The sequence below is a fragment of the Tachyglossus aculeatus genome, unplaced genomic scaffold (assembly GCF_015852505.1).
Source record: "Tachyglossus aculeatus isolate mTacAcu1 unplaced genomic scaffold, mTacAcu1.pri SUPER_34, whole genome shotgun sequence".
Lineage (NCBI taxonomy): Eukaryota > Metazoa > Chordata > Mammalia > Monotremata > Tachyglossidae > Tachyglossus > Tachyglossus aculeatus.
In genome coordinates, this window is record NW_024044839.1 from 2,238,619 (window position 1) to 2,265,487 (window position 26,869).

Here is a 26,869-nt window from a genome sequence, read left to right on the forward strand (position 1 = left end):
CTCAGGCGGACGTCGGCTTGGACCACCTCCTCTCCACCCCCGCTTGGCCAGACCTCAGCTCGGCTCGCGTCCTCTACAGCCCCACTTGGACGGACGCTAGCTCAGACCGCATCCCCTCCGACCCCGCTCAGACGGACGTTAACGCCATAAACGGTGCCACGCTGGGTCAGAACTTGGTCAGAAAAGTAGTCCTCCCGGTCTGTTTCTATATGTTGCCAACTTGGACTTCCCAAGTGCTTAGTACAGTGCTCTGCACATAGTAAGCGCTCAATAAATACAATTGATTGATTGATTGATTGATTGATACGGGTTGGCCTCCCAGAATTCTCAATCTCGTGTTATGAGAAAACCGCCTCTAGTAGCCACTGAGTCGATGGAATCGAAGCGCTTAGTCTAGTGCCCTGCGCACAGTAAGCCCCCAATGAATACCTCTGATCGATACGATGAATGGATTGGGGGAAGCGATCGTTTGAGGATACCACCACGACTGAGGTTTTCGACTGTGAGCCCACTGTTGGGTAGGGACTGTCTCTATATGTTGCCAATTTGTACTTCCCAAGCGCTTAGTACAGTGCTCTGCACATAGTAAGCGCTCAAAAAATACGATTGATGGTGATGACTGCCATTTTTCGATGCCAATTCCTGTACCGCTGGGTTAAGTGACCCCCTCGCCCTTCATGGCTATTTGATTGTACTGTAAAACCGCACAAGCCCCGACGGCCTGGACCCCACATCCGCCCGTCCCTCCCCACCCCCAGCACCCCGTGATGATGGGTGGACCACGGTCTTCCCAGAACAATCCCGTACAGGGGAAGGACACCCCCTAACCCTTCCACCACATCCCCTCCAAACCCCAACTTGCCGTATTGGAGGCTCTGACAAAAACGTTCCCCACTCCTCAAGAACCTCCTCTTATTCACCCCTCCCTCGGTCCCAACAGCACTTATGTTCCTAGCCATCATTTATTTATTTATATTGATGACCGTCTTCCCCTCATTCATTCATTCAATCGTATTTATTGAGCGCTCACTGTGTGCAGAGCACTGGACTAAGCGCTTGGGAAGTACAAGTTGGCAACATATAGAGACGGTCCCCTACCCAACAGTGGGCTCACGGTCTCCATTAATAGTAGCAATAGTAATAGCAGCAGTAGTGGCAGTAATCGTGGCAGTAGAAAAAGTAGATGGAATAGTAATAATAATTACCATTATTACTATTACCAGCGCTTAGAACAGTGCTTTGCACATAGTAAGCGCTTAACAAATGCCATTATTATTATTATTATTATTAATTAATAATTACGGTATTAAACACTCACTATGGGTGAGGCACTGTACTAAGCACTGAGTAGAAGCAGGAGTTATGTTGCCAATTTGTACTTCCCAAGCGCTTAGTACAGTGCTCTGCACATAGTAAGTGCTCAATAAATACGATTGATGATGAGTAATGGTAGTAGTGGTAGTAACTACTTATTGAGTGCCTACTGGGTGTAGTCCACTGTATATTAAACACCTGAGAAGCTACAACAAACGTACCTACCAAAAAGCAGTGTGGCCTAGTGGAAAGAGCCTGGCGTTGGGACCTGAGCTCTAATCCCAGCTGGTGACTTTAGGCAATCACTTAATTCCTCTGTGCCTCAGTTTCCTCGCCTGTAAAATGGGGAGTCAATGACCGTTCACTCTCCCGCTTAGACTCTAGACTCTTAGCTCCTCGTGGGCAGGGAACGGGTCTAACAACTCGGTTATATCGTACTCCCCGAGTGCGAGAGCTCAGCCCGGTGCTCTGCACCCAGTAAGTGCTCGATAAATACCGTCGATTGATTGACTGAGTGATTGATGGGGTTGGGCGTCACCTCTTTCTGTGGGGCCTTTGGTTCTCGAGGAGAACCTCTGGAGGTTGCTCATCCGCCTCCACATTCATTCATCCATTCAATCGTATTTATTGAGCGCTTACTGTGTGCAGAGCACCGTACTAAGTGCTCGGGAAGTACAAGTTGATCAAACAGAAACTCCTCACCGTTGGCTTTAAAGCCCTCAATCCTCTCGCCCCCTCCTACATCACCTCGCTGCTCTCCTACTCCAACTCAGCCTGCACACTCTGCTCCTATAACGCCAACCTACTTACTGCAGCTCAATCTCGTCTATCTCGCCGCCGACCTCTCGCCCACGTTCTCCCTCTGGCTCGGAATGCCCTCCCTCTACATATTTGATAGACAACGATCACTCTCCCCACCCTTGTAAGCCTTACTGAAGGCCCATCTCCACCAAGAGGCCTTCCCTGACTAAGCCCTCACTTCCTCTTCTCCCACTCGCTTCTGCGTCGCCCTGACTTGCTCCTTTTACTCACCCCTCCCTCGGTCCCAACAGCACTTATGTCCCTATCCGTCATTTATTTATTTATATTGATGACTGTCTTCCCCTCTAGACTGTCAGCTCCTTGTGGGCAGGGAACGGGTCTAACAACTCTGTTATATCGTACTTCCCGAGTGCGAGAGCTCAGCCCGGTGCTCTGCGCACAGTAAGTGCTCGATAAATACCATCGATTGATTGACTGAGTGATTGATGGGGTTGGGCGTCACCTCTGTCTGTGGGGCCTTTGGCTCTCTGCGTGACTCAGCCAAGGGCCTTCTGACTCCGCAGGTCTTCCCTCCGCTCGCTCATTGGGCAAAGAGCCAACTTCTCCCTTGGATCGCAGAGCTGGAGAGCGGGAGGGATGATGAGGATGGGAAATCTGCTGCTAATCTCCTCACCGTACCTCCTTCTCGCCTGTCCCGCCACTGACCCCCGGCCCACATCATCCCCCGGGCCTGGAATGCCCTCCCTCTGCCCACCCGCCAAGCTAGCTCTTCCTCCCTTCAAGGCGCTACTGAGAGCTCACCTCCTCCAGGAGGCCTTCCCAGACTGAGCCCCTTCCTTCCTCTCCCCCTCGTCCCCCTCTCCATCCCCCACATCTTACCTCCTTTCCTTCCCCACAGCACCTGTATATATGTATATATGTCCGTACATATTTATTACTCTATTTATTTATTTATTTATTTTACTTGTACGTATCTATTCTATTTTATTTTGTTAGTATGTTTGGTTTCGTCTCCCCCTTTTAGACTGTGAGCCCACTGTTGGGTAGGGACTGTCTCTATATGTTGCCAATTTGTACTTCCCAAGCGCTTAGTACAGTGCTCTGCACACAGTAAGAGCTCAATAAATGCGATTGATGATGATGATGATGAAAAGGGGAAGGATTCAGAGAGCCGGCAGGCTCGAAAGCCGCCAATTTGGAAATTCCCGGGGCCGGTCGGAGGGCTGGGACTCTGGGCGCCCATCTCCCTTTCCCCCTTCATCCTTGACACTCATTCATTCATTCAATCGTATTTATTGAGCACTTACTAGGTGCGGAGCACTATACTAAACGTTTGGGAGAGAAAAACAGAACAACAAAAAGACATCATTCCCTGCCCACAACTAGCTTACAGTCTAGAGTTTCTATCTACTTCCTGAACCCCCGGAAGCTCTCCCGTGGCCCAGCTTTCTGAGGTAACAAAATCCATGAGCTTTGCCCCTACCTCTTTCTGAGGTTTGGAAGCAGCACGGCCTGGTCGGGGAGAGAGCCACAGTGGCCCAGGCCTGTGAATCAGAAGGGCCTGGGTTCGAATCCCAGCTCCACCCCCGTCCGCTGTGTAACCTTGGGCAAGTCCCTTTCCTTCTCTGTGCCTCAGTTACCTCATCTGTAAAATGAGGATGAAGACTGTGAGCGCTACGTGGGACAGGGACTGTGCCGGATCTGATTAGCTTGTATCTACCCTAGTGCTTAGTACAGTTCCTGGGACATAGTACGTGCTTAACAAATACACTCCTCTAGACTGTGAGCCCGTTGTTGGGTACGGACCGTCTCTATATGTTGCCAACTTGTACTTCCCAAGCGCTTAGTACAGTGCTCTGCACACAGTAAGCGCTCAATAAATATGATTGAATGAATGAAATACAGTAATAATAACAATAATGATAACAATGATAATAATAATGTTATCATTATTATTTTCATCCCAGATCCACCTATCTGCTGCGGGATCTTGGGCAAGTTACTTCAATTCTCTGAGCCTCAGTTTCCTCATCTGTAAAATGGTGATTTAATGACTGTTCATTCATTCAATCGTATTTATTGAGCGCTTACTGTGTGCAGAGCACAGTACTAAGTGCTTGGGAAGTACAAGTTGGTGACTGTTGTTCCTCCTATTTAGACTGTAAGCCCCATGGGGGACAGGGACTGTGTCCGGCCTAATTATTCTGTGTTTATTCCAGCGCTCAACACATAGTAAGGGCTTTAGAGATAACAACAGTTATTATTATATAGAACTTAGAACACATGGAACATCAGAACGGTATTTACTGAGCACTTCCTGTGTGCAGATCCCTGTACTACTTAGAGAAGCAGCATGGCTCAGTGGAAAGAGCCCGGGCTTGGGAGTCAGAGGTCATGGGTTCTAATCCTGGCTCTGCCACGTGTCTGCTGTGTGACCGTGGGCAAGTCACTTCACTTCTCTGAGCCTCAGTTATCCCACCTGTCAAATGGGGATGAAGACTGTGAGCCCCCCGCGGGACAACCTGATCACCTTGGATCCCCCCCAGTGCTTAGAACAGTGCTTGGCACATAGTAAGCGCTTAACAAATGCCACCATTATGATTATTACTAACTGCTTGGGGGAGTACAATACACCAGAGTTGGTAAAAATGTTCCTTGCCTACAACAAGCTTTAAACGGTCTACATGGAACAAGAAGCAGTGTGGCCTGTTGGCTAGAACTTGGACTTGGGAGGACCTGGCTTCTAATCCTAGCTCCGCTGCTCGTCTGCTGTGTGACCTTTGGCAAGTCACTTCACGTCTCTGGGCCTTAGTTCCCTCTTCTGTGAAATGGGGATGAAGACTGTGAGCCCCATGCGGGACAGGGACTGTGTCCCAAACTGGTTAGCTGCTATCGACCCCAGCTTGGCACACAGTAAGTGTTTAGCAAAAACTATTAAAAAAAAAAAAAGAAAAACCAACCATAACCGCCCTCCCCCATCTCCCCCAAAAAACAAAAACCACGGACTCTAGGTTGGACCACAAACTATGTGAAACAAGGACAATGTGGAACACGGATGTCACGGAACATGAAAGCTATCTCTAGACTGTAAGCTCGTTGCGGACAGGGAACGTGTCTGTTTATTGTTCCACTGGGCTCTCCCAAGCGCTTTGGGCCAGTCACTTCACTTCTCTGGGCCTCAGTAACCTCATCTGTAAAATGGGGATGAAAACTCTGAGTCCCACAAGGGCCGTGGACTGCGTCCAACATAGCCTGTATCTACCCCAGCCCTTAGTACAGTGCCTGGAAAGTAGTAAGTGCTTAACAAATACAATTATTATCATTATTATTAGTAGTAATAGTAGTACTATAATATAATATATATAATATAATAATAATATATTATATAATCTAATATATAATAATTGTAGTAGTAGTAGTAGTAGTAGTACTGTGTGCTTTGCACACAGTAAGCACTCAATAAATACGACTGACTGAATGAATGTTTTCCCCATATTTTGTATGTGTACCATTTTGGCAGCTGGGCCCCGGAGGGGATGGAAGGGGCATGTTTTCTTTTGTTGTCTGTCTCCCCCTTTTAGACTGTGAGCCCGCTGTTGGGTAGGGACCGTCTCTATACGCTGCCGACTTGTACTTCCCAAGCGCTTAGTACAGTGCTCTGCACACAGTCAGCGCTCAATACATACGACTGAATGAATGAATGAATGGAAGGAGCAGGAGGAGAGGGGCGAGAGTTTGAGGAAGCAGAGAGGGGGCCGTGAGCTTGGGGGTGGGGGGCTGCCCTAATTGTGGGGGACCCCCCCCACTTTCCCACAGGCAACGGGCGAGACAGACAGACCACGGGTCGGGGGAGGAGACGGCCCGGGTTCGCCACGGAGACACTATGTCCTCATTATACGGCTTTTTAAATGCCCGGACGGGATATTAGCGCTTAAACGGCTTCTGTTACTCCAGGGCAAACTTGAAAAAAAACATCATATTTACAGAAACCTCATTCAGCCCGCCCTGTTTGCTCTTCATCTCTCCTGCCGTTACCGCTAATTTGGAGACGTTCTTCTGCGGCTCCTCCGCCTGTTGCCGAGCCGCTGCCCGCTGCCCCCAAAGGGACCCCAGACCCACTGGGGGTCGGGGAGGGGGGAGGTGGTCCCCCGTCTCCTCACATGGCAGGTGACACTGGGACGATGGTAGCACACCAGGTCTGGGGAAGGTCCAGGGCACATTGGGTCCTCTCACTGTTTTTTCCAGAACCAGGGCCTTTTCCCCGCAAGGGACCACCCTAATTTGCTCCTCCTTTGCTCCCCCTGGCCCCCCAGAACTTCCCGGGGGGGGACAAAGCCTTGAGAGGGTTTGTGGGGGGGGGGGGGAGCGTGTGTACGTGTGTGTTTGTATCATTTCCCCCAGGCCTGCGGCCTCCATTCTCCCCCACACACCCTGCCACTCTTCTCCCCAGCGCAACTCCGGCCCTGATGATGATGACGACGGCATCCGTTAGGCACTTATTAGAGGCCGAGCACTGTGCTAAACGAGACGATCAGACCGGACACGGACCCTGTCCCAGCTGGGGCCCCCAGTCTAGGGGGAGGTGGGGAAGAGGAAGCTTCTCCCTATTTTACCCACCAGGAAACTGAGTCCCGGTTGACTTGCCCGACGCCACGGGGCAGATCGGTGGCCGAGTGGGGGATTAGAACCCGGGCCCCCCGCCGCTTGTGCCCGGCAATCTCTGGGTGAGGACAGGTGGGAGAGGGGCCGAGGCCTGGCCCGGGACAGGGCCGACCCCGGCCCCGCGGGGCCTGCTGCCGGGCCGTGACCCGTCTTCTCTGGCCCCCGCTGACCCGGCCGGCCCCGGGTCATGGCACGGCATTGCCAGCCCTTTCCTGGGGTCCAGGGAGCTACACGGCCCCCTTCTAAAGAGGGACCGGTCCCTAACTGCCCCCCACACACACTCCAACACAAACATGCCCACATCGCCTTCCGCTCTCCCCATTTCGGAGCCGGCCCGGCCCCCCGGCTCCAGACGCAACCCACCCTCTCAGCGCACCCCCGCCTCCTTCCCGTTGCCCCCCTCTGCCCTCCGGCTCCTCTCCCGGCCCAGAAAAGGGGCTGGGGGGCAGAGGTCTGGGGGAGCTGAGCGCTCTGAGCCCTGAGCTCTGCACCACAGGGCCACTCTCCTCCTCCTCCTCTTTTCCCATCACTGCGTGGCCGGCCGGCTGGTTTCCCTCTGCACAGCTCGGAGGGAAAGGAGACAGACCCAGAGACGCAGAGAAAGGAACCCCAATCCCCCAGAGCTAAGACCGAGGGCTCTGGGCAGGCCCGAATTAAGGGGGATTCTTCCCCAAGCCTGGCCAGGGACCGCAACGTCCCCCGTCCCCTCCCCGTCGGTCAGAGGATCTGGGCTTCGGTGCGGCTATCCTCCCGGGCGAGCCCCAAGCCAAATCCCGCCGGAGGAGACTAGCCAACCCCTAGCCCAGGCACGGGCCCGCCGGCCAGGTGGCGGAGGGAGGCCCCCGGAGCCCCGGGTCCCCAAGGGACCCGAGCGAGCCGGGCTGGCCCGGTGTGGGGGTGGGAGAGAAGGGAGGGCATCCCGCCGCTCGGTACGTACCCAGAAATACAGCATCATTTCGGAGCCGCGGCCGGGACGGGGATCTCGGGCGGAGGAAAGCGGTCCAACCAGGTGAGCTGCCGGTGGGTGTGAGGGAGCAGGGGAGGGAGGGGAGGGTGGGGGAGAACCGGGGGTACTCGGGTAGACGCTCGCTCTCTGATTTAGCTGTCGCCCTCGCTGATGCTTTCCGGAGGGCTGTTCTCTCTGTCTCTCTATCTCTGTCTCCCCGTGTGTCTCTCTCTCTCGCTCTTCCCGGTCCTCCCTCCGCCTCTCGGTCTGGTTCCGTTAGTCCGGGTCCGGAGAGGAGCCCGTTCTCGGCCGCGGGTGGGAGGGTGGGGGTCCCGGCTCGGCGGGGCCCGTCACTCCCTGCCGGCCGGCCGGCCCTCAGCTCGGGGATGCGCCTCTGTCCTCGTCGTCCCGCTGTTTGCCAGCCTTTTCCCGCATGGACCGGACCGGAGGGAGAGAGGGCTTCCCCTGCGGGGTGGCGGGGGTGGGGACGGGGCGGGGGGAGAGGAGGGAAGGGCAGGTCCTGGGATAGGGCTTGGGGAGATGCGAGAAGAGAAGTTTTACTTGGGGCTAACCCCCAACCCGACGGGGTGAGAAGGGAAGCAGGCTGGATGGTTTCTGGGGCTCGCAGGGAGGGTCGGGGGGCTGGGGACGGGTTGGGGGGGGTCCCCCACCAGCCCCCAGCCTAACCCCAGGGGTGAAGCGGAGCAGAGCCGGGAGGCCCTTCTGATCCAGCGTGGCCCACGGGGATCGACGGACCTGAGTTGGGGAGCAGAGGGGCCACCGGGGAGCGGGTCCCCGGTTTTTGGGGTGGTCCGAGTGGGGGCCGAGGAGGTGGAGGGGGCGGGGCGGGGGGGCTGGCTCTGCTTCTGACAGTGAGCGAGGTGCCGTCTGCCTCAGCACTTTTCAGAGCCTTTTTTTCCCCATCAATACGGGAATCGGACGCCTCCCCGCTTAACCCGCAAGCTGCCGGCCCCCAGCTGCTCCCCTGCCCTTCTGGGACCCCCTGGGAGCTGGGAGGGCAGGGGGCGGGTTAGGTTTGCTCAGCGGAGACCCAGGGGGCATCAGCCCGGAGGGGGCTGTGGAGATGAGGGACGGGGATTGTCAGGGGGAAGTGGGGGAGAGCGGGCGTCGAAGGGCCGATGAGCCAGAAAGCTGCCATCTTGGGTGCCTCCCACCCCCACTGGAAACCCCCTGGTTGGGGGAGTGTGGCGGGGGCTCCCGCTCTCCCCTCCAGGCCACCATGCCCACTCCCCAGCCAAGGACCACCAAAATCTGACTACCCGGAGTCCCCCAGCTCCAGGCCGGGCCTGCCTTACGCTTCCAGAGACCACCGAGCACCCGGTCAAGACCCCTCAGCTGCAGCCCTCTGCCCCCAGGCCCCGAGGAAGGGGCACGGAGCCCACGGCGCCCCGAGTTCCCCCGGCCCGCAGATGGGGTACGGTCCGCGCGGGTCTCGCTCAGGCTGGTTGGGAAAACACCAGCGACATCACACGCGGGATGCCAGGGCGACAAGGCGGGGGCCTGCCCGAGCCTGCCCAGTCGTATGGAGGTTCCCCGAGGGACCTCCAGTGCCCCCCATCTTTGCTCCGGACCTTCCGGGATCCCGGGGCCCACGGGAGCCGCTTCTACGCCCCAGTCCTCGGCAGCGAGAGACGAGGCGGAGGGGATCGGATGCTGCCCGTAAATGGCAGACATGAGGGCATCCGGTGCCACACCTGCTCCCGACGGGAGCAGATCCACCGGAGCACCTCGGGCCCGACGTCTCTGCGGTTCGGTGCCAGCGGCCCCGGGCGGCTCCGCGGAAAGAGCCCGGGACCAGGAGGCGGGAGAGCTGGGTTCCAGGCCTGTCCAAGTCACTTCACGTCTCAGAGCCTCAGTTTTCTCCTCTGTAAAATGGGGACTCACCGCCTTCCCTCCCTCCGACTGAAACTGTGAGAACCGTGTGGGACGGGGATGGATTCGGCCACATCTAGACTGTGAGCTCGCTGAGGGCGGGGGAATGCGTCTGTTATATTGGACTGCACAGTAAGCACTCAATAAATACCACTGACTGATTGATTAATAAGAACCAGTATTGTTATCTTTGATGACGATGGTATTTGTTAAGCGCTTACTATGTGTCAAGAGCTGGGGTAGACCCCAGTTAGGTTGGACACGGTCCCTGTCCCACTTGGGGCTCACAGTCTCGGAGGGAGAACGGGGATTGAATCCCCATCTTACAGATGAGGAAACTGAGGCATGGAAGAGTGAAAAAATGATCTGCCCAAGGATACACAGCAGACAAGTGGTGGAGCCGGGATTAGAACCCAGCTCCCAGGCCCGGGTTCTTTCCGTTAGACCACGTAGCTTCCCCTTTGCTATTATAATCAAGATGGGGGTCTGAGTCTCTGTTGGGCCACTGACCCCCTCCCCGATGTTGGGAAAAGGGAAAGAATCTCCCCGACGACCCCAGAAGCAGTGTGGCCTAGTGGAGAGAGCCCGGGCCTGGAAATCTGAGGACCTGGCCTCTCATCACGAGAAGCGGCGTGGCTCAGTGGAAAGAGCCCGGGCTTTGGAGTCAGAGGTCAGGGGTTCAAATCCCAGCTCCACCAATTGTCAGCTGGGTGACTTTGGGCAAGTCACTTCACTTCTCTGGGCCTCAGTTCCCTCATCTGGAAAATGGGGATGAAGACTGTGAGCCCCCCGTGGGACAACCTGATCACCTTGTAACCTCCCCAGCGCTTAGAACAGTGTTTTGCACATAGTAAGCGTTTAATAAATGCCATTAATATTATTATTATTATTCTCTGGGACTCAGTTCCCTCATCTGGAAAATGGGGATGAAGACGGTGAGCCCCCCGTGGGACAACCTAATCACCTGATAACCTCCCCAGCGCTTAGAACAGTGCTTTGCACATAGTAAGCACTTAATAAATGCCATCATTATTATTATTATTATCCTGGCTCCATCACCAGCTGGCTGTGAGAACTTGGGCGAGTCGCTTCACTTCTCCATGCCTTAGTTTCCTCAACTGCAAAATTCATTCATTCATTCATTCAATCGTATTTATTGAGCGCTTACTGTGTGCTGAGCACTGTACTCAGCGCTTGGGAAGAACAAGTTGGCAACATATAGAGACGGTCCCTACCCAACAGTGGGCTCACAGTCTAGAAGATAATAATAATAATGATGGCATTTATTAAGGGCTTACTACATGCAAAGCACTGTTCTAAGCGCTGGGGAGGTTACAAGGTGATCAGGTTATCCCACAGAGGGGTCACAGTCAATCCCCATTTTCCAGATGAGGGAACTGAGGCCCAGAGAAGTGAAGTGACTTGCCCAAAGTCACACAGCTGACAATTGGCGGAGTCTGGATTTGAACCCATGACCTCTGACTCCAAAGCCCAGGCTCTTTCCTCTGAGCCACGCTGTCCTCCCTCCTACTTAGACTGTGAGTTCCATGTGGGACCGGGACCGTATCCACCCCGATTTTCTTCAATCTGCCCCAGCTCTTGGCGTTTAACAAGTACCCTCTTTATTACAATTTAGCTGGTGCCCACGGGGGGTTATGACCCTTGGGTAGGGACTGTCTCTATGTGTTGCCAATTTGTACTTCCCAAGCGCTTAGTACAGTGCTCTGCACATCGTAAGAGCTCAATAAATACGATTGATTGATTGATTGATTGATTGACTCGTGCTGGCTGAGCCTGGTCTGGGGTGGGAGAGGAGGAGAGGGCACTAAGTGCACAGCACTTAGTACAGTGCTCTGCACACAGTAAGCGCTCAATAAATACGATTGATTGATTGATTGAGGGGATAGAGGAGAAGAGGGGATGAGGAAGGGGAGGAGGGAGAGCATGACGTGGGATGAGCCCGGGGCCTGGGATCAGACGGTCCTCGTTCCTCATCCTGGCTCTGCCGCTTGGCTGCTCTGGGACCTTGGGCAAATCACTTCACTTGTCTGGGCCTCAGTTCCCTCATCTGGAACTCTTCTAGACTGTGAGCCCGCTGTTGGGTAGGGACCGTCTCTATACGTTGCCAACTTGTACTTCCCAAGCGCTTAGTGCAGTGCTCTGCACCCAGAAAGCGCTCAATAAATGCGATTGAATGAATGAATGAATGAATGGAGCCCCAGTCCTTCTTGTTGATAGGGCAAGTGGGATATTGCCCACGGTGTTCCAGGAAGCGGCCACACCACAGAAGTCCCCATTCTCCAACCACGCTCTCCGGCCCCCTCCCCTACTGCCCCGCTGGACCAAGCGCTTAGTCCAGTGCTCTGCACACAGTAAGCGCTCAATAAATGCGATTGAATGAATGGAGCCCCAATCCTTCTTGTTGACAGGGCAAGTGGGATATTGCCCACGGTGTCCCAGGAAGCGGCCACACCACAGAAGTCCCCATTCTCCAACCACCCTCTCCGGCCCCCCTCCCCTACTGCCCCGCCAGACCAAGCGCTTAGTACAGTGCTCTGCACACAGTAAGCGCTCAATAAATGCAATTGAATGAATGAATGGAGCCCCAATCCTTCTTGTTGACAGGGCAAGTGGGATATTGCCCACGGTGTCCCAGGAAGCGGCCACACCACAAAAGTTCCCATTCTCCAACCACCCTTCCCGGCCCCCTCCCCTACTGCCCCGCCGGACCAAGCGCTTAGTCCAGTGCTCTGCACACAGTAAGCGCTCAATAAATACGATTGAATGAATGAATAAATGGAGCCCCAGTCCTTCTTGTTGATAGGGCAAGTGGGATATTGCCCACGGTGTCCCAGGAAGCGGCCACATCACAGAAGTCCCCATTCTCCAACCACCCTCCCCGGCCCCCTCCCCTACTGCCCCGCCGGACCAAGCGCTTAGTCCAGTGCTCTGCACACAGTAAGCGCTCAATAAATGCGACTGAATGAATGAATGAATGGAGCCCCAATCCTTCTTGTTGATAGGGCAAGTGGGATATTGCCCACGTTGTCCCAGGAAGCGGCCACACCACAGAAGTCCCCATTCTGCAACCACCCTCTCCGGCCCCCTCCCCTATTGCCCCGCCGGACCAAGCGCTTTGTCCAGTGCTCTGCGCACAGTAAGCGCTCAATAAATATGATTGAATGAATGAATGAATCGGAGCAAGAGAGAGAGGCAGGGTGGCATTGTTTAGGCATCGCTCGCTCTTTGTGATTGGAATTTTCCGGCGGGGAGATGATTTGAGGCGGCCCTTTGTGGTGAACTTCTCCGGAGCCGGGGCTCCTCCGGTTTTGTCAGACTCCACTTAGCGGAGGCGAGAGATGGCGGTTTTCAAGGTAAAACCGAACAAAGGGCGTTTTTTTTCTCTCCAAGCCCGGGCTATTCTTCCCCGGGGCCCACGTGGGCCGAGCGAAGGCGTCAAACTGTCCTGGGTTCTACCGTCCGGGCCTTGAGCTCTCTCCTCTCCGCTTCCTTCGAGGAGCGGGGACGGGAGCTGAGCTGCGGGAAGGGAGAGCGTGTGGAGCTTTGCGTGGGTGTCGAGGATGATGATGATGATGGTATTTGTTAAGCGCTTACTAGGTGCAAAGCACTGTTCTAAGCGCTGGGGGGATACAAGCTGATCAGGTTGTCCCACGTGGGGCTCACAGTCTTCATCCCCATTTTATCATCATCATCATCATCATCAATCGTATTTATTGAGCGCTTACTATGTGCAGAGCACTGTACTAAGCGCTTGGGAAGTCCAAGTTGGCAACATATAGAGACAGTCCCTACCCACCAGTGGGCTCCCAGTCTAAAAGGGGGAGACAGAGAACAAAACCAAATATACTAACAAAATAAAATAGAATAGATATATACAAGTAAAATAAATAAATAGAGTAATAAATATGTACAAACATACATACATATATACAGGTGCTGTGGGGAAGGGAAGGAGGTAAGATGGGGGGGATGGAGAGGGGGAGGAGGGGGAGAGGAAGGAAGGGGCTCAGTCTGGGAAGGCCTCCTGGAGGAGGTGAGCTCTCAGTAGGGCCTTGATGAGGGAACTGAGGCACAGAGAAGTGAAGTGACTTGCCCAAAGTCACCCAGCTGACAGTTGGCGGAGCCGGGATTTGAACCCACGACCTCTGACTCCAAAGCCCGGGCTCTTCCCACTGAGCCACGCTGCTTCTCTAAGGGGATCTCTGCAGGCACGCAAATGGGGTTTTTTTTATGGTATCTATTAAGTGTTTACTGCGTGCCAAGCACTGTTCTAAGCTCTCGGGTAGATACTAGCTGTGACCAACCCAATTTAGTTGTTTTCCCCCCGCCCCCCGGCGCTTAGAACAGTGCCTGGCACGTAGTAAGCGCTAACAAATACCACAATTGTTGTCATTATTATACAAGGTGATGGGGTTGGATACAGTCCCTCATCCCACGTGGGACCGAACCTCTCGCTGCTTGGCGAGTCTCGGCATCGGGTACAACTGCAGCTTCTTCAGTCCGTACCCTCCTGGCAATTGAGCGACCGGTCGGAATTTACTGGACGCCTTGCGGAGCGCTGTACGGTACTCGGAGAGTGAATTAGAGGAAAGCACAATCCACGCCTTCTGGGAGCTTACAGTCTACGATGTGCACAGCACTGTACTGAGCATTTGGGAAAGCACAATAGAGTTATTAGACATGATTTCTGCCCTCATTCATTCATTCATTCATTCATTCAATCGCATTTATTGAGCGCTTACTGCGTGCAGAGCACTGGACTAAGCGCTTGGGAAGTACAAGTCGGCAACATATAGTCCCTACCCAACAACGGGCTCACAGTCTAGAAGAGGGAGACAGACAACAAAACATTTACGAGAGCGCTCCGTAAATAGGACGATTTGACGGATTTAGGAAAGCGTTCAGTAAATAGGCTGACTTTGGGGATTTACGAGACCGCTCAGTAAATGGGCTGATTTCAAAAAGGTACGAAAGTGCTCAGTCATTACGGTTTTAGGGATTTACGGGAGCTCAGTAAATAGGACGATTTGACAGATTTCCGAAAGCGGTCAGTAAACAGGAGGATCTTACGGATTTAGGCGCGGTCAGTAAATAGCTGACTTTACAGATTTACGAAAGCTCTCAGGAAATAGGCTGATTTTAAGGAGTTCAGTCATGACGATTTCTCAGCGCTTACAACAATGCTCACGAGGGGCCTCTGGTCCACTGAGTGCAGAGCACTGTACTGAGCGCTCGACAGAGTCCAATACAGATAGTAGACACGATCCGTGCTCTAGAGGAGCTTCCCGTCTCCCGGCTCCGCCAACTGTCAGCTGTGTGACTTCGGGCAAGTCACTTAACTGCTCTGTGCCTCAGTTCCCTCATCTGTAAGATGGGGATGAAGATTGTGAGCCCCCCGTGGGACAACCTCATCACCTTGTAACCTCCCCAACAGCTTAGAACAGTGCTTTGCACATAGTAAGCGCTTAATAAACACCATCATTATTATTACTATTATTACTGTGTACAGAGCAGTGTATTGAGCGTTTGGAAGAGTACAATAGAGTGAATACACGATCCCTGCCCTTGGCGAGCTTCCAGTCTACTGTGTGCCGAGCACTGTACTGAGAGCTCGGCAGCATCCAACACAGCTATTAGATACCATTCCTCCCAACGAGAAGCTTCCAGTCTACTGTGTGCAGAGCACTGTACTGAGCACTTGGCATTCATTCATATTCACTGAGCGCTTACTGGGTGCACAGCACTGTACTAAGCGCTTGGGAAGTCCAAGTTGGCAACATATAGAGACGGTCCCTACCCAACAGCGGGCTCCCAGTCTAGAAGGACCTTCCGTCCAAGTGGGGAAGCCGGGGTAGGGGGCTGGGGTAGATATGGGCGTGACTCAGTGGAAAGAGCCCGGGCTTTGGAGTCAGAGATCATAGGTTCGAATCCCGACTCTGCCACATGTCTGCTGTGTGACCTTGGGTAAGTCACTTAATAATAATAATAATAATAATAATAATGGCATTTATTAAGTGCTTACTATGTGCAGAGCACTGTTCTAAGCACTGGGGAGGTTACAGGTTGATCAGGTTGTCCCACGGGGGGCTCACAGTCTTAATCCCCACTTTACAGATGAGGGGACTGAGGCACAGAGAAGTGAAGTGACTTGCCCAAAGCCACTCAGCTGACAATTGGCAGAGCCGGGATTTGAACCCATGACCTCTGACTCCAAAGCCCATGCTCTTTCTACTGGGCCACGCTGCTTCTCTGGGCCTCAGTTCCCTCATCTGTAAAATGGGGGTGAAGACTGTGAGCCCCACATGGGACAACCTCATTACCTTGTTTCCCCTCCCCAGCGCTTAGAACAGTGCTTTGCACATACTAAGCGCTTCACAAATGCCATTATTATTATTATAAGGGGCCCGCGGCGGGGGGTGACCCTTTGTCCAGCCCCCCAAAGCGGGTGGCATCGTCCACGGACCCTCCACTCCGGAACCTATCCCCCGCCCCCGTCCACGCAGGGTCCCGGCCCTCGGGATTCTGCGGAATGGACAGTTGGCAAGAAAGGAAAGATGCAGATTCCTTTGGCTTTTAATTAAATTCATTAGCGGAGATTATCTGGCTGGGGACAAAAAGCATCTCCCCCCCCGCCTGCCCGCAGCCCCAACGAGAACCCCTCCCTGCCCTCTATTTATAGCCAGTATATACGGAACCCAAAACGAATATTTCTTTATGGCCCATTAAAGATTTAACGTTTAATTTATAACCACTTTCGCTGGCAGGATGTCCAGGTGCAATGTCAACATTTTTAATTAAATGACATTTTTTTGTGACAAAGGGAGATTGTGTTTTTGTGGGTGGTGAGGGGGGCAGTTGCGGGGGGGGAGACGGATGGGGGCTGAGTAGAGGCAGGTGACAGCGGCCCTGGACTCGGGGTGGGGGGTGGGGGGAGAGCGCAGGGGAGGGAGGGGTCCTTGCTGGGTTTTGGGGGGGGCTGAGCTGGACACCCAGCGCTTAGAACAGTGCTTTGCACATAGTAAGCGCTTAATAAATACCATCATCATTATTATTCTTATTATACGGTGATGGGGGGCGCGGGGCGGGGCTGAGGAGGATGCTGGGTTCGGGTATGGGGGAAAGGGTCCCGTTCCTTCTACAGTCTGAGCCTGCTGCTTGGGTCAGAAAGCCGGCGGATTGGCAGTTAATAATAATAATAATGGCATTTATTAAGCGCTTACTATGTGCAAAGCACTGTTCTAAGCGCTGGGGAGGTTACAAGGTGATCGGGTTGTCCCACGGGGGGCTCACAGTCTTCATCCCCATTTTCCAGATGAGGGAACTGAGGCACGGAGAAGTCAAGTGACTTGCCCAAAGTCACCCAGCTGACAACTGGCGGAGCCGGGATTTGAACCCATGACCTCTGACTCCAAAACCCGGGCTCTTTCCACTGAGCCACGCTGCTTCTCCCAAGTTCTCTTCACGGGAGGAGGCCCCGAGGCAACTGGGCCGCCCTGAGCAGATATGGGCCATCCTCAGCAGGCATGGGCTGTCCTGGGCAGACAACAGCCAACTCGAGTGGACATGGGCCGCCCCGAGCGAGCCCGGGCTTTGGAGTCAGAGGGCATGGGTTCAAATCCCGGCTCCGCCACCTGTCAGCTGTGTGACTTTGGGCAAGTCACTTCACTGGGCCTCAGTTACCTCATCTGTAAAATGGGGATTAAGACTGTGAGCCCCCCTGATCACCTTGTAACCTCCCCAGCGCTTAGAACAGTGCTTTGCACATAGTAAGTGCTTAATAAATGCCATCATTATTATTACATGGGCCACCCCCGAGCAGGCCTGGGCTCCTCTGAGCACGCCTGGGCCACCCCAAGCAGACAAGAGCCATCCCGAGCAGACCTGAACTGTCCTGACCAGATGTGGGCCATCCTGAGCAGACATAACAATAATAATAATGGTATTTGTTAAGTGCTTACTATGTGCCAAGCACTGTTCTAAGCGCTCGGGGAGATACAAGGTAATCAGGCTATCCCACGTGGGGCTCACAGTCTTCATCCCCATTTGACAGATGAGGTAACTGAGGGCTGGAGAAGTGAAGTGACTTGCCCTAAGTCACACAGTTGACAAGTGGAGGAGCCGGGATTAGAACCCATGACCTCTGATGCCCAAGCCCGGGCTCTTTCCACTACGCCAGACATGGGCCTCCCTGAGCAGACCTGGATCGCCCCCCACTTCCAACCAGAGGGAGCAGGGGGAAGTACTTGGGAGAAGCAGCGTGGCTCAACGGAAAGAGCCCGGGCTTTGGAGTCAGAGGTCATGGGTTCAAATCCTGGCTCCGACGACTGTCAGCTGTGTGACTTTGGGCAAGTCACTTCACTTCTCCGGGCCTCAGTTACCTCATCTGGAAAATGGGGATTAAGACTGATCAAGACGTGGGACAACCTGATCACCTTGTATCCCCCCAGCGCTTAGAACAGTGCTTTGCACATAGTAAGCGCTTAACAAATACCATTATTATCATTCATTCATTCATTCATTCAATCGTATTTATTGAGCGCTTACTGTGTGCAGCGCTTGGGAAGTACAAGTTGGCAACATTTTTCAGACAAGGGAAGTGAGGCCCAGAGAGGTGAAATGGCTTGCCCAAAGTCACACGACAGGCAAGCGGTGAAGCCAGGATTCAAACGCATGTCCCGGGCCCGGGCTCTATCCACTAGGCCAAGCTGCTTTTATTATTATTATTACCCTTGGCTTCATTCGTTTATTAAATCTTATTTATTGAGTGCTTACTGTGGGCAGAGCACTGTACTAAGCGCTTGGGAGAGTCCAACAGAACAATAAACAGACGCATTCCCTGCCCGGAACAAGCGCAGCATTCTTTCCCGTGCGGGGAAAGAGCCCAGGGCCGGGATTGAATGAATACGATTGAATGAATTCTATTAATTTTATTTTGTTAATATGTTCTGTCTTGTTGTCTGTCTCCCCCTTCTAGACTGTGAGCCCGCTGTTGGGTAGGGACCGTCTCTCTATGTTGCCAACTTGGACTTCCCAAGCGCTTAGTACAGTGCTCTGCACACAGTAAGCGCTCAATAAATACGATTGAATGAGTGAATGAATGAATGAGTCAGAGTTCCTGGGTTTTCATCCCAGTTCCATCTGCGCCTGGCGGAGGTGGGGTCCCGGGGAGACGGGGGCGGACAGACGGCACAAGCCGGAAGCCCGGCCCGGGATACCCAGGCTCCATTCCGGGCCGTGGAAATGGGGCATTCCAGCACCATCATAATGATAATAGTGGGGTCTGCTAAGCGCTTACCATGTGTCAGGCACTGTACTAAGCGCTGGGCAAGATCATCGGGTTGGACCCTGGCCCCCCGACCCTCCTGCCTTGTATTCCTGGTCTCTCTCTCCTGCAAGGCTGTCAGCTCCTTGAGTGCTGGGATCATGCCTCCTGATTCTCTTGTCCTTTCCCATGTCGGAATTATTCTTTCAATTGTATTGATTGAGCGCTGACCGTGTGCGAAGCACTGTACTGAGCGCTAGGGAGAGGACAATATAACAATCAATAGGCACATTCCCTGCCCACAATGAGCTCACGAAGAACCCATCTCTGACGTGCAGGCCCGGGCTCTGTCCACTAAGCCACACTGCTTCTCTGACAACTTCAGCGCTTAGTATAATAATAATAATAATAATAATAATAATAATAATAATAATAATGGCATTTATTAAGCACTAGTATAATAATAATAATAATGGCATTTATTAAGCACTTACTATGTGCAAAGCACTGTTCTAAGGGCTGGGGAGATTACAAGATCATGGTTGTCCCATGGGGGGGTTCACAGTTTTAATCCCTATTTTACAGATGAGGTCACTGAGGCCCAGAGAAGTTCAGTGACTTGCCCAAAGTCACACAGCTGACAATTGGCGGAGCCGCGATTTGAACCTATGACCTCTGACTCCAAAGCCCGGGCTCTTTCCACTAAGGCACGCTGATTCTCGGAAACATAGTGTCTAACAATTGGTCGATCCATCAATGGTATTTATTGAGCGCTTACTATGTGCACAGCACTGTACTAAGGGCTTGGGAGAGTCCAATAGAACAGAATAATAATAATAATGATGGCATTTGTTAGGCGCTTTCTATGTGCAAAGCATTGTACTAAGCGCTGGGGGGGGGATACAAGGTGATCAGGCTGTCCCATGTGGGGCTCGCAGCCTTAATCCCCATTTTACAGATGAGGTCACTGAGGCTCAGAGAAGTGAAGTGACCGGCCCAAGTCACACAGCAGACATGTGGTGGAGTCGGGATTCGAACCCGTGACCTCTGACTCCAAAGCCCGGCCTCTTTCCACTGAGCCACGCTGCTTCTCTAATGAGCAGACACGTTTCCTGCCTATAACGAGCTGACAGTCTAGAGCTTAGAACAGAGCTTGGCGCTTAATGGGTGCTTAACGAATACCATAATTATTATTATTAGGGGGGAGGCACACATTAATAGGACTAAATAAGTAGTTTATAATATAACGTCTGTGTATAGGTGTGTGTGTGTGTATTTATATAAAACAAATATTTCTATTATCAGTTCTAATAAGCTCCCAGGCGGACGCCAGCCAATGCCTCCTTCCCACCCCTGCCATTCGGGCCCCGTCCAAGGCACTGTGGTCATACCTCTAATTTATTTATTATACCTGTAATTTATTTATTCATTTTTTATTCATTTATATTAATGTCCATCTCGCCAGTCAGGACTCACCTGTGCTGGGCGGCAGCGCCCCGGGAGAGAATGGAGGGCGGAGACTCAAGTCTCCTGCGCGGAAAAAGGCGACGGGAAACCACTTCCACATTTTGACCAAGAAAACTCTCCGGATACGCTACCGGAATGACTGCAGATGGAGGAGGGGCGTTATGGGAGAGATCATCATCATCATCAATCGTATTTACTGAGCGCTTACTGTGTGCAGAGCACTGTACTAAGCGCTTGGGAAGTCCAAGTTGGCAACATCTAGAGACAGTCCCTACCCAACAGTGGGCTCACAGTCTAAAAGGGGGAGACAGAGAACAGAACCAAACATACTAACAAAATAAAATAAATAGAATAGATATGTACAAGTAAAATAAAATAAATAAATAAATAGAGATGTGCCCGTGGAGTCGCTATGCGCCGGAGACGACTCTTAACCCCCATTTTACCGATGAGGGAACTGAAGCCCAGAGAATAATAACAGTAATAAATAATGATGGCATTTGTTAAGCGCTTGCTACGTGCAAAGCACTGTTCTAAGCGCTGGGGAGGATACAAGGTGATCAGGCTGTCCCACGGGGGGCTCACAATCTTAACCCCCATTTCACAGATGAGGGAACTGAGGCCCAGAGGAGTTAAGTGACTTGCCCAAAGTCACTCAGCTGACAATTGGCGGAGCCGGGATTTGAACCCCTGACCTCCCCCTCCTTCCTCTCCCAATCCCCCCGCCTTACCTACTTCCCCTCCCCAAAGCACCTGTATATATGTTTGTACGTATTTATTACTCTATTTATTTATTTTATTTGTACATATCTATTCTATTTATTTTATTTTGTTAATAGTTTTTGTTTTGTTGTCTGTCTCCCCCTTCTAGACTGTGAGCCTGCTGTTGGGTAGGGACCATCTCTATATCTTACCGAGTTACTTCCCAAGCACTTAGTCCAGTGCTCTGCACACAGTAAGTGCTCAATAAATACGATTGAATGAATGAATGAATGAATGACTCGACAGCGTAAGACGAGACAAGACCCCCCTCTAGACTGTAAGCTCATTGTGGGCAGGGAATGTCTCTGCTTATTGCCGTACTGTACTCTCCCCCACGCTTATAACAGTGCTCTGCACATGGTAAGCTCTGAATAAACTTGGACTTCCCAAGCGCTTAGTCCAGTGCTCTGCACACAGTAAGTGCTCAATAAACACGACTGAATGAACTTGTATTTCCCAAGCGCTTAGTCCAGTGCTCTGCACACGGTAAGCGCTCAATAAATACGATTGAATGAATAAATGAATACTATTGATTGAATGAATGAATGAATGACAATGTCCAAACCCGCAGAGGGGGTTGCTTAGTACAGCACTCTGCACACAGTAAGCGCTCAATAAATACGATTGAATGAATGAATGAATGAATGGGTTGACAGCGTAAGACCAGAAAAGACCCCCCTCTAGACTACAAGCTCATTGTGGGCAGGGAATGTCTGTTGATTGCTGCACTGTACTCTCCCCCGCGCTTAGAACAGTGCTCTGCACATGGTAAGCTCTGAATAAACTTGGACTTCCCAAGCGCTTAGCCCAGTGCTCTGCACACAGTAAGCACTCAATAAACACGATTGAATGAACTTGTACTTCCCAAGCGCTTAGTACAGTGCTCTGCACACAGTAAGCTCTGAATAAACTTGGACTTCCCAAGCGCTTAGTCCAGTGCTCTGCACACAGTAAGCGCTCAATAAACACGACTGAATGAACTTGTACTTCCCAAGCGCTTAGTCCAGTGCTCTGCACACAGTAAGCGCTCAATAAATACGATTGAATGAATAAATGACTACTATTGATTGAATGAATGAAAGAATGACAACGTCCAAACCCGCAGAGGGGGTTGCTTAGTACAGCGCTCTGCACACAGTAAGTGCTCAATAAATACGATTGAATGAATGAATGAATGAATGAATGAGTCGACAGCGTAAGAGGAGACAAGACCCCCCTCTAGACTACAAGCTCATTGTGGGCAGGGAATGTCTGCTGATCGCTGTACTGTACTCTCCCCCGCGCTTAAAACAGTGCTCTGCACACGGTAAGCTCTGAATAAACTTGGACTTCCCAAGCGCTTAGTCCAGTGCTCTGCACACAGTAAGCGCTCAATAAATACGATTGAATGAACTTGTACTTCCCAAGCGCTTAGTCCAGTGCTCTGCACACGGTAAGCTCTGAATAAACGTGGACTTCCCAAGCGCTTAGTCCAGTGCTCTGCACACAGTAAGCACTCAATAAACACGACTGAATGAACTTGTACTTCCCAAGTGCTTAGTACAGAGCTCTGCACACGGTAAGCGCTCAATAAATACGACTGAATGAATACATGAATACTACTGATTGAATGAATGAATGAATGACAATGTCCAAACCCGTAGCGGGGGTTGCTTAGTACAGCGCTCTGCACACAGTAAGCGCTCAATAAATACGATTGAATGAATGAATGAATGAATGAATGAATGAGTTGACAGCGTAAGACCAGACAAGACCCCCCTCTAGACTACAAGCTCATTGTGGGCAGGGAATGTCTGCTGATTGCTGCACTGTACTCGCCCCTGCGCTTAGAACAGTGCTCTGCACACGGTAAGCTCTGAATAAACTTGGACTTCCCAAGCGCTTAGTATAGTGCTCTGCACACAGTAAGCGCTCAATAAACACGACTGAATGAACTTGTACTTCCCAAGCGCTTAGTCCAGTGCTCTGCACACGGTAAGCGCTCAATAAATACGATTGATTGAATAAATGAATACTATTGATTGAATGAATGAATGAATGACAATGTCCAAACCCGCAGAGGGGGTTGCTTAGTACAGCGCTCTGCACACAGTAAGCGCTCAATAAATAGCATCGAATGAATGCCCCCATACTGATGTGGAGGCCACCCCCTGGCAGGTGGAAAGCGAAGGGGAAATGGGGATCCCCTGGGGCGGACCCACAGTGGAGTTGCCCTAATGGGCCGGGCACGGTGCCCGCTTTAGCTACTTAAGAAGCGCCCCCTCCCACTCCCATCCCGGCCCCTCCTCACCCCCAACTAGTCTCCCGGGCAGGAGAAGAGCTCCCTGGGGGCTCCATTCCCATTACCCCCTCCTCTCCCCCCCTCATCCATCATGGGGGATCCACTTTCACTACAAAGCTAAATTACGAAGAGGAAATATTAAAAGGAAAAAGGAAAAAAAAAAAAAAGGAAGGAAAATCAATCAATCAATCAATCAATCAATCATATTTATCGAGCGCTTACTGTGTGCAGAGCACTGTACTAAGCGCTTGGGAAGTACAAATTGGCAACACATAGAGACAGCCCCTACCCAACAGTGGGTCACAGTCTGAAAGGGGGAGACAGAGAACAGAACCAAACATACCAACAAAATAAAATAAATAGGATAGAAATGTACAAGCAAAATAAATAAATAAATAAATAGAGTAATAAATATGTACAACCATATATACATATATACAGGTGCTGTGGGGAAGGGAAGGAGGTAAGATGGGGGGATGGAGAGGGGGACGAGGGGGAGAGGAGGGAAGGGGCTCAGTCTGGGAAGGCCTCCTGGAGGAGGTGAGCTCTCAGCAGGGCCTTGAAGGGAATCGTCCACCCTAAGCAGGCCGGCTGAAGCCGGCCACTTCGGACCAGCGCCCCAGGGACCGAGGGGGAGGGATGGCATCGGGCCACTCGCTAAAAGCCTGAGTGCCTCACTCAATCAATAATTCATTTACTTTAATGAGATAAGTACTTTGAAAACTAATTGCGAGCCGGCTCCATTTCCCTCCGATCCGTTCTGGGCCTCGATGGGAATCGCGGAGCGCGTTGCCGGACGGGGGGCAGTTGGAAGGCGGCCGGACTCTCCCTTTCCTCCCCACCTGGCTTCGAAGAAACAGAAATGACCGACTCCGTTGCCTCGCCCTCTCCCAAGTCTGATGCTCTGCGCACGGTGGGTGCTCGACAAATACTACTTATAATAATGATGATGATAATAGTGTTCGTTGGGCGCTTACTATGTGGTAAGCCCTCTTCTAAGCGCGGGGGTAGACACCGCTTAATGGGGTTCGACAAAGTACCTGTCCCACGTGGGGCTCCCTCACACTCAATCCCCACTTCACAGATCATCATCATCATCATCAATCGTATTTATTGAGCGCTTACTATGTGCAGAGCACTGGACTAAGCGCTTGGGAAGTACAAATTGGCAACATATAGAGGCAGTCCCTACCCAACAGTGGGCTCACAGTCTAAAAGGGGGAGACGGAGAACAAAACCAAACATACTAACAAAATAAAATAAATAGAATAGATATGTACAAGTAAAATAAATAGAGTAATAAATATGTACAAATATATATACATATATACAGGTGCTGTGGGGAAGGGAAGGAGGTAAGATGGGGGGATGGAGAGGGGGATGAGGGGGAGAGGAAGGAAGGGGCTCAGTCTGGGATATATATCCATATACTTATATTCTACTGTTACCCCGACCTGTCATTTATTTTAACGTCTGTCTTCCCCTTTAGACTGGAAGCCTCTCGAGGGCATGGATCATATAATAATAATAATAATAATGACATTTGTTAAGCGCTTACTATGCACAGATGAGGGGACTGAGGCATAAAGAAGTGAAGTGACTTGCCCAAGGTCACCCATTTACTGCAGCGTGGCTCAATGGAAAGAGCATGCATGGGCTTTGGAGTCAGGGGTCACGGGTTCAAATCCCAGCTCCGCCAGTTGTCAGCTGGGTGACTCTGGGCAAGTCACTTCACTTCTCTGTGCCTTAGTTACCTCATCTGTAAAATGGGGATTAAGATGGTGAGCCCCACATGGGACCACCTGATCACCTTGTAACCTCCCCAGCGCCTAGAACATTGCTTTGCACATAGTAAGCGCTTAATAAATGCCATCATTATTATTATTATTATTCGCATTTCAGTTTCCCCGTCCTCTGGCCCTGAAGCCGCAGCCCAACCTCGGAGGGGAGGTCTCCGGGCAGCGTGGCCTAGCAGCGTGGCTCAGTGGAAAGAGCCCGGGCTTTGGAGTCAGAGGTCTTGGGTTCAAATCCCCGCTCCGCCACTTGTCAGCTGTGGGACTTCGGGCAAGTCATTTAACTTCTCTGTGCGTCAGTTACCTCCTCTGTAAAATGGGGATGAAGACCGTGAGCCCCCCATGGGACAACCTGCTCACCTTGTAACCTCCCCAGCGCTTAGAACAGTGCTTTGCACATAGTAAGCACTTAATAAATGCCATCATTATTATTATTATTATTAGCGGTTAGAGTCTGGGGCCCTGGACTCAGAAGGACCTGGGTTCTCATCACGGCTCCTCCGCTCGTCTGCTGTGTGACTGGCGAGTCACATCACTTCTCTGGGCCTCAGTTCCCTCCTCTGGAAAACAGGGATTAAGACTGTGAAGCCCATGTGGAACAGGGACTAGATCCAACTTGATTAGCTTGTATCTACTCCAGCGCTTAGTACAGCGCCTGACACATAGTAAGCGCTTAACAATGACCTTAAAAAAAAAAAAGACATGCCTGGGTGGGCTGCTTCACCTTGGGGCCCTGGAGACCCCTTGGTGGGAGGCAGTGAGGGGGCCCTGACAATCCCGGTCATGGATTCTAATCCCGGGCTCCGCCAACTGTCAGCTGTGTGACTTTGGGCTAGTCACTTCACTTCTCTGGGCCTCAGTTCCCTCATAATAATAATAATAATAATAATAATGGCATTTGTTAAGCGCTTACTACATGCAAAGCACTGTTCTAAGCGCTGGGGGGGATACAAGGTGATCAAGTTGTCCCACATGGGGCTCACAGTCTTAATCCCCATTTTACAGATGAGGTAACTGAGGCTCAGAGAGGTGAAGTGACTCGCCCAAGGTCACACAGCAGACATGTGGCGGAGGCAGGGTTCGAACCCATGACCTCTGACTCCAGAGCCCATGCTCTCTCCACTGAGCCACGCTGCTTCTCTCATCTATAAAATGGGGGTGAAGACTGTGATCCCCACGTGGGACAGCCTGATCACCTTGTAACCTGCCCAGCGCTTAGAACAGTGCTTTGCACATAGTAAGCGCTTAACGAATGCCGTCATTATTATCCCTCACCCCTCCAGCGGGCTTACACTTTTAGACTGCGAGCCCACTGTTGGGTAGGGACCGTCTCTAGATGTTGCCAACTTGTACTTCCCAAGCGCTTAGTACAGTGCTCTGCACACAGTAAGCGCTCAATAAATACGACTGATTGATTGATTGATTAGCGGAGCCAGGGGGAGGGGCCTTAGAGACGTCTGGGTGATACCATATGCTCCACTCAACGCAGACTGACTTATACGGGCCTGGGAATCAGAAGGAACTGGGTCCCAATCCTGGCTCCGCCACTTGCCCGCTGTGTGACCCTGGGCAAGTCGCTTCACTTCTCCGGGCCTCAGTTTCCTCATCTGTAAAACGGGGCTTTGATAACTTTTTTTTTTTAACAGTATTTGTTAAGCGCTTGCCACGTGCTACGCTCTGTTACTGAGGTCTGGGGTGGATACGAG

At 51.9% G+C, this 26,869-nt stretch overlaps 1 protein-coding gene across 3 annotated transcripts in view; it reads right to left on the bottom strand.

The window, feature by feature from the left end:
- Positions 1 to 26,869, bottom strand: part of RBFOX3 (RNA binding fox-1 homolog 3) — a 100,122-nt gene that overhangs the window by 34,767 nt on the left and 38,486 nt on the right. The window contains exon 1 of one of the 3 annotated variants that reach the window (XM_038742022.1): positions 7,676 to 7,944. The exons of 1 other annotated variant lie outside the window; for it this stretch is intronic. In XM_038742022.1, coding sequence (XP_038597950.1) covers positions 7,676 to 7,693 — 18 coding nt within the window. In that variant the 5' untranslated portion in view covers positions 7,694 to 7,944. Of the gene's footprint in view, positions 1 to 7,675; positions 7,945 to 26,869 lie in introns of those variants that run through there. One more of the 3 variants, XM_038742021.1, reaches the window with a different exon arrangement.